Genomic DNA, 8,516 nt, shown 5'->3' with positions numbered 1-8,516 from the left:
ATGGAACACATGAAAGTGAATTGAAAAAAGTGTGGAAAAAAATAGATTGCCTTTATATATATATATATATATATATATATATATATATATATATATATATATATAGGCACACAAACAAATAGTAATCAATACCTAAACATGTCGGAATGAGCGGCCTAACATTTAACTTTCTTCCATGTTTTGGTGTGTACATTACACAGTAGTGTTATGTTTCACCTTACAAATGTTTTAGTCTTGCGGGTAGAAGCCTCTCTGCCTGTTCCCCACCTCGTCTGACCTCCCGAGGGACTGGAGCACGGCTTGGGGCTCGATGCTCGATGGTCGACCACATTGGTGCGTGGGCGTTTTGCCTTCAGAGACATTTGTTTGGTTATCAACAAGTAATGGCATTCGCCCTCTGACAACAGGGAGCATTGTGTTGTCCGGCCCCTTGCTTAGAGCGGCCAGGAGTTCCTGAAGGTCTGTTTGTCAAGGCTGTAGGCTATCTTCAGTAATACTCAATCTCATAAAAAAATACATCAACAAATAGGGAAATGTACTCATCGACCCTCAGAGTTATTCATTATAACCAATAAAGAGGATCATAATCCATATTGATTCATACAGCTGTGTGTTCTGATGTGTTTTTATGGGTAAACACCGGTAACCCACCGAGGCCATTATGATTGACCTATCAACCTGAATAAACGATTAATATTTTAAATATAACCTTTTAATGACATATTTGGCTCGGTTTCTGCTTCAGGATGCTCTTTACAATGATTTGTTGCTATGGCTACGAACAGAAAACGGGCTCTCGCACTTATGAGTCTCTTCCGACCTCTGGTGGACGTGCGGCGAGACGTCAAACTACCTCATTGTTTTGATCCTTTGATTTTTGGCACATATCTAGTTGCTACGAAGTTTTAACAAATATACTGAATCAATACTATTTCGATTTTTACAACCAACAGGATTCCTGAGTTAAGGTGTACTATATCCAATATCGTTTATTCTTTCAACGTTTAACATACACATTTCGATATAAACCACTATATAAATGTGTGTTTACTAATTTGAACACAATGATTTCTGAATTCGTATTCATGAAATGATTATTAATATTATATAAAGAGTATAAAGAAGGCTGAGAGCGGCAAAGATACCGCACGGCGATTGGTCCGTTGTTGTCCCTCTCCTTTAGTTGTCCGACCGGAAACAGGACGAGCGTCGCTCCAGGGATCCTACACATCCATCGCAGAGTAGACACCTTCGGTACTTCCCATTGAATTGACCCACTCTCGTCCCACCGTAATACGCGGGTGTAGAGTCGAGCCTCCCTTTGCAGTAACGCGTTGATGCACCTGTTGCTATGCTGATGATTTAGTGGTCCTGTCCTTTGTTGTTTTTTGTAAAAGAAGAAGGTAAGGTGTTTGTAAACAGGACGGCTAGTTAGCCTGCTAGCTCTGTATAGCCACCTGATACTGATGGCGAGTGCTGGCAATGACATTATTTACGTTTTATTACGACATGAGGGTGGTACTTTCTAAATTATTCTGCTGATATACTGTGATAATCTTAATCCATTAATACAATTTAAAAGTTTTTGGGATAAACAAACGGAACGCTATGCATTACTCGGACACACTACACTCCATCCGTATTCTGGTACCTTTGATGACAGACTTTGTGTCAGTCCTGCAGTACGATCACAAATATTCTCTTTAGATGTCTTAATCCATGTGGGCAGCGATCAAGTACGGTCACCTGATCCTGTTGGATGCTAAGAAGACATAACCACTGACTCTCCCATCCCGTCCACAGCCATGTCTTACCACCAGGGCCGTGGCGGTTCTCGTCCGGGCTTACCCCCGGGTCAGCACGGGTCCCAACCGAACTACCGACCCAGCAACCTCCGACCCCTGCCTCCCCACACCCCCCCGTCGTCTTACCACTACAGCCCTCAAACCCATCCCAACGCCGGTTACCAAGGCAACAGCGGCGGAGGCTTCATGCCGCCGCCGCCGATGCCGCACTCCGACTTCATGTCGTACCCGCCGCCCGGGACGAACATGTCTCCCGGCGCCCTGGGTCCGGGCTCCATGCGCCCGCCCTTCCCCAAGCCCCCCGTCCGGCAGGGGGGGTTCCCGGAGCCTCCGCCCAACTTCCCGCCGCCGCCGCTGCCGTCTCTCGCCAACCCCTCGGCCGGCCCCGGGGCCCAGCCGTCGGCCCATAACCCCTACGCCTACATGATGCCCCCGGGCATGCCCCCGCCGGCGCCCCACCCCCCCATGCCGCCCGCCATGCCCGCGCAGCCCGGCGGCTACCAGCAGGCGCCGTACTCGGTGGGCTACCACCAGCACCACCACCAGCAACCCCCGCCGTTCCCGCCGCCGACGTTCAGTCCCGGGTACTCCCCTGGCGGAGGGGCCGGCGCCGGGGGGCCGGGCCCGGGCCCCGGCTGGTTCAAACCAGACCCCGGCTTCAGACCAGGGGGCCAGTACAAGTACGAGAAGCCGCCGGACTGCACCCCGCATCGCCACGACGACCAGCCCAACCGGCAGAAGAGCTACGGGTACGGCGGCGGTGGTGGCGGCGGCGGCGGGGACCGAGGCAAGACGGAGTTCAGCGCGGAGCGGAAGGAGAGGAGTCCCGACCGGCGGGGGAGGCCGGAGGCCGCCGGTCGATACCGGTCCGACTACGACCGCGGTCGGACCCCGCCCAGACACCGGAGCAGGGAACGCGGCCGCTACTCTGACAGCAGCTCGTGAGTCCGCACACCCGCACGTGGAAGATGTCCCACCTCCCTCCCATTTCGTCGTCATTCATCTTCTTTCAGTTGCATCAATGTTATTATATTGCAATGCGTTGTCATGCATTTTTGGAGTGGAGGTCTTTATTTGGATGCGTTTTCACTATAAGGGGGTTTGAAATGTGAATCGGACACTGTGTGTGTGTGTGTGTGTGTGTGTGTGTGTGTGTGTGTGTGTGTGTGTGTGTGTGTGTGTGTGTGTGTGTGTGTGTGTGTGTGTGTGTGTGTGTGTGTGTGTGTGTGTGTGTGTGTGTTCCCTCCCAGGGAAAGGCATCGACACAGAGACAGCCGCAGGTCCCCGTCTCCTGACAGACAGAGGAAACGGCAGCGAAGGTGACTGTACATTCTCATGTTTGATTCTCGCTCCCTTCAAAGCTTAAGCAGGCAGGGCAAGTTGTTCTAGCCAAGTGGCAAGACCAAAGGTTCTAGATTTGATTTCCCAATGTATAGCATAACCTAAAGTCATCCTTGAGCAAATATCTGTCTCTTAAAAATCTGTATTTACTGTAAGGCACTTATTGTATGTTTTACGTCCTTAAAAAAATAGTACTGAGCATTGTGTAGCATCTTATCCTATCAATCTTTTTTGTATTCGGGGAATGGGTTAACCTAGTCATTCTAAGTGCTGGGCCCTTTGTTGCATGAACATCCTTTCTGTGCTGACAGTGATATATTGTTGTTTCTCTTTCTTCTGACAAGTGTACTTATTGTAAGTCGCTTCGGATAAAAGCGTCTGCTAAAGGCCATAAAACTAAATGTAAATATTCAGTCTAACCTTAAGTCATCCTTGAGCAAATACCTGTCTCTTAACAACCTGTATCTGTATTCAATATGAGTCGCTTCGGATCAAAGTGCTTGCCTCCATACTAAAGTGTTTGTGTCTCTCCTGCCTCTCAGCCGCTCCAACAGCAGGGAGAAGAAGAGGAGCCGGTGGGAGGGGGAGGGGGGGCGGCGGGAGGGGGAGGGGGGCCGGCGGTCCGAGAGCTCCGGGCCCGGCCGGGAGAGGAGCAGCTTCTCCTCCGCCCGGAGCAGGGACAGCGAGGACTCGTACGCCGAGCGCGACCGGGAGCGAGACCGCGAGAGGGAGCGGGAGAGAGACAAGGAGCGGGAGAGAGAGAGGGAGAGGGAGCGGGAGCGAGAGAGCAGTCAGAGGGAGAAGGGGGAGGAGGTGAAGGACGAGGAGGAGCTGCTGAAACCGGCCTGGATCCGCTGCACCCACGCCGAGAACTACTACTCCAACGACCCCATGGACCAAGTGGTATTTACGACCGAAACGACACCAACACGCACTTCCAACACAGCACCAAGACTTACTTCCTTTTGATGTGCTGTTAAACTTCAGTGGGGGCATTTGGTTTCTAAAGTAACACAGTGAAGTTAAGAGTATATGTGTCGGGTTGATTAAGGCCATTTGGGGGTAATGCTAGGTCCATCTGCTAGCTAACTTGTTGCATAGATTTGTTTGCATACAACGGCAAGGACAGTGTAGTGTCTGGTGTTCTCTTTGAAGCACGAAACAAACTATTCCTTGATGAAACATTTAATAATGTATTCAAACTCAAAGTTTGGTGTCTCATGAATTGGTTCAACCTAATTTGTAGTGTATTGTAAAACTAGGACAAGGACCACTACTGCTTTGATCATTCAAAGACTATTTACTGTGCAACACAGTTACATCAACATCACAGGCTCTCGCTATAGAGCTTATTTTCACGGTCCATTCTGTGTTATTTAATAGAGGTCAAAGAATTATTCAAATCCTTTTTTTTTAGCGATAACATTTACATGAGTTATTTTTGTGCGTAATTGCCCTTTTATTTATTTAGAGATGGGAACTTTGTTTGGTCTGGTGTGCGTTTCCAGGGGGACTCCACAGTGGTCGGCACCAGCAAGCTGCGGGCTCTGTACGAGCGCTTCGAGGAGGAGCTGATCCAGAGGCAGGAGAGGGCCAAGGCGGCGCGGCCCAAATGGGAACCCCCCCAGACGAAACTGGACGAGGAGCCGGGGTGTCCAGGAGGTAGGGGACCGCAGACAGCCCTGAGCCTGATCACGGCTTAAGACACAAAGCTTAAGACACAAAGCTTAAGACACAAAGCTGAAGGCATGGCCTTTCTAATTAAAACAGTCTCATCACTTTCAATGATCAACGTTCAGACAGACATGATTTTGGCAAGACACACACACACGGACGCATACACACTAACACATATATGCATACATATCGACACACACACACACGCATACACACACCAGTGCTGCCACTCACTCACTCACTCACTCACTCACTCACTCACTCACTCACTCACTCACTCACTCACTCACTCACTCACTCACTCACTCACTCACTCACTCACTCACTCACTCACTCACTCACTCACTCACTCACTCACTCACTCGGCTCACTTGGTTAATTACCGGTCATTTAATTGTGTAGGTATAATGCAATAAACTTTCTCATACACGGTCCTGCAAAATATTTCCATCAGACACGGTACATCTCATCAATGCGTGTTGTCCCCTCCGTCCACCCGCTCAGACGAGAGCAGCAGCGACACAGAGTGCGAGTCGGACGGCGAGGGCAGCAGCTGCTCCAGCAGCTCGGACTCCGACGTGTTCGACGTCATCGCCGAGATCAAGAGGAAGAAGGCTCACCCCGACCGGCTGCACGAGGAGCTGTGGTACAACGACCCCGGGCAGGTCAGTCAGGGGGGGGGGGGGGGGGTACAACGACCCCGGGCAGGTCAGTCAGGGGGGGTACAACGACCCCGGGCAGGTCAGTCAGGGGGGTACAACGACCCGGGCAGGTCAGTCAGGGGGGGGGGGTACAACGACCCCGGACAGGTCAGTCAGGGGGGGGGGGGTACAACGACCCCGGACAGGTCAGTCAGGGGGGGGGGGGGTACAACGACCAGGGACAGGTCAGTCGGGGGGGGGGGGGGGTGGGGGGGGGGGGGTGGGGGGGGGGGGGGGGGGGGGGGGGGGGGGGGGGGGGGGGGGGGGGGGGGCAACGACCCTGGACAGGTCAGTCACGGGGGGGGGGGGGGGGGACAACGACCCTGGACAGGTCAGTCGGGGGGGGGGGGGGGGGGGGGCGCACTCTTTTCTCTCCTGTTTCACCCTCTCACTTTGTTGTTGTTGTCGGGGTGCAATGGCTCTCATTGCACATAATTTTCTTCCACATTTGCGCACTCAAATAACTTAAAACAACTACAATGTTGTTATTTATTTATTGATATAATATTGCAGTATCGATCTAGCTCACTACGATGTCCCAACTATGACCAGTAGCTCATGACAGCTGCCAAGCTAATGCGTGCATTAAAAAAGCTACAACGACTTTCAACACGATTATAGATATTTATGCTTAACAATTATTTGCCGAAGGCTCCTTGCATGGTGTCCCCACTATTCACGGAGCCTGAGGTGTATAATTGTTTTAGTATATACCACACGTTAACACTCCGAAAATAACACTTTTTGCCGGGCTTTATTTGTTTTTATTAGCGTGACGAGACGACATTTTGCGACGAAAACAACACCCCGAGTTAGAGATCTCAATCATGGGATATGCTCAAATCCCGAGATAGCGAACCAATCAAATTGGGCCATCCTCACGAGGTTCAGGTGTAGCATATACTAAATATATATATATATATATATAGGCAAGATCGATTTTCCCTGGCAGTGGTGGTAGAGAAAACCAATCCCTTACAGATGACAGATCCAATTAGAATTATATTACAGATTTATGTCGTCAAGCACTTAAAAAATGTATTCAATGGGTTAAGATCCTGGAGTTGGATTTTTAACATATTAAATATGTATTACAATATTAAATGCATACTATATCAAATATCACAACATTATAAAAACACTATTCCGTCGTCTTGATCACATGATTTGACTTTAACCAATCGGCAAGCTGCTTGGAAAAAAAACAGCTTTTTTTTTTTATAAGAAGCTGATGTCAGACTCCTTAGTTGATTCTCAGATAATTAATAATTGCTCAAACATTCAAACGTCAGAAGCTTCATCCCTCCTAGTGTGCAGAGAGTTAGATACGCCCTCTCTACATCCCAGTGTACACTCCGGTGGATCGTAAGTAAAAGCAATACTCAAATAATTGAATAAGACACTCTATCAGTTGAGTGTGGGCAGCACAGGGATCGTTGCCAGCGGAGCGTGTACGTGTGAGCGTGCACGTGCCCTGCAGTAACATTAATTGCCACAGTGCTGGCACGGCCATGTCGAATCGTTAAACAATAGAGCGAGAACGCACTCGGATGACGAGAGAATCTACAGTTCAGCAGTTCAGCGCGTGTGTGTGGTTGAACGCTTTCAGGATGTGTTCGTCTCCTCGCCGTTGTGTTCACTTCACCGCCGTTGTGTTTTAGGTCAACATTTGAATGGGTAAAGTCAACCTTGATTTATGAGCGTAATTAGTTGTACACATCGTTTAAGCATGATAATTAGTGTTTGATGTCATTCTCCCAAGGTGACACAATGCAAAACAACTCAATGTGTGAGTTACAAAGCCACAAAAACAAAACAGATTTTATCTCGTCGTCGTCAGCTTCGGTTTGCCGACCCAAACCCAGAAATATTCGCGCCTCCACCTACCTCCCTCTGCGATGCCCTGTTATCTAGTGCAGTTCATTAAAAACAAACCGCCCAGATCGCTTCGAAGACTACAGCCCCTATTCCCCACAAAGTTTACTGTTGACCTAGTCTTCTCTCTGTCCCTACCCCCTGTTGAGACACACTGGCTTTTAGACTAACTAGTGCCCACAAGATCACAAGCAACAAAGACACGATAATGCGTTTTTGTTTCTGTTTCATACCGAGTTAATGATATAACGGGGGACTCGGGGAAAGAGAGAGCGAGCGAGTGAGTAATCGAGTGAGCTGTTCCCTTTTGTTTTATTAAACTTTTCCTTTTTTTTTTATCTAGTCGAGGAAAGGAAGCGAGAGAATGATTAAGCGAGACGGAAAATAAATATCCGCCGTCCGTCGTTCTGGCCGGCGCCCCGATGCGTACTTACCAGTCACCTCCCTGGCTCGGCTGTCTCCACACAGTGTCAGCCCTATCGGGGCCCATCCCCGGGCCTCGTCTCACCCCTCCCCCCTTCTGTCTGGAGGCCCTGACGGCCGGTCCTCCTAAAGACCGCTGGAGCGACGAGGCAGAGGAATCCTCTTATTAAGCCCGCGATGGGGACACGCGGTGGGGGGTAATAGGATGTGGCAGCTGGTGTCATGTGTGGTTAGAAGACTAAAGATAAAAAATCCCCAATCGCCTCGTTACCGAGAGAATGTGTTGCATAATGTCCTAACCCTCCATCTTCTGCCGTTAAGGTACAAACACTGTGCAGCCTGCCTATCTAGTGTGAGCACACTTAGCTGCGTTCTTACTAGCTTCTAATTAATAATACTTTTATTCGAATAATTTGTACACCCCCAATATGTATAACTAATAAGTATAACTCCACATTAAATGTGACCATCCATATTCTATCATGTTCCGATAGTCTATCCAGACTCCTCAGAGGAATCATACGCGTGTATATGTGCATTCATCTTCTTCCTAATTAAACGCAAAGCCTTTTTGATCTCTTGGTGTTGATCTCTTGGTGTGTGTGTGTGTGTGTGTGTGTGTGTGTGTGTGTGTGTGTGTGTGTGTGTGTGTGTGTGTGTGTGTGTGTGTGTGTGTGTGTGTGTGTGTGTGTGT

General features: G+C 49.3%; 1 protein-coding gene across 1 annotated transcript in view; it reads left to right on the top strand.

The window, feature by feature from the left end:
* The first annotated feature begins 1,221 nt into the window (after positions 1–1,221).
* The window catches only part of drosha (drosha ribonuclease III), a 69,374-nt gene continuing 62,079 nt past the window's right edge, over positions 1,222–8,516 (top strand). Inside the window, exons 1-6 of the mRNA XM_056583970.1 lie at positions 1,222–1,403; positions 1,804–2,746; positions 3,056–3,124; positions 3,689–4,049; positions 4,655–4,808; positions 5,328–5,488. Coding sequence (XP_056439945.1) covers positions 1,806–2,746; positions 3,056–3,124; positions 3,689–4,049; positions 4,655–4,808; positions 5,328–5,488 — 1,686 coding nt within the window. The 5' untranslated portion in view covers positions 1,222–1,403; positions 1,804–1,805. The remainder of the gene's footprint in view (positions 1,404–1,803; positions 2,747–3,055; positions 3,125–3,688; positions 4,050–4,654; positions 4,809–5,327; positions 5,489–8,516) is intronic.

The sequence above is a fragment of the Gadus chalcogrammus genome, chromosome 23, assembly GCF_026213295.1.
Source record: "Gadus chalcogrammus isolate NIFS_2021 chromosome 23, NIFS_Gcha_1.0, whole genome shotgun sequence".
NCBI classification, from domain to species: Eukaryota; Metazoa; Chordata; class Actinopteri; order Gadiformes; family Gadidae; genus Gadus; species Gadus chalcogrammus.
The sequence above is the reverse complement of the archived record's forward strand: the minus strand, read 5'-3'. Positions and strand labels throughout refer to the sequence as shown.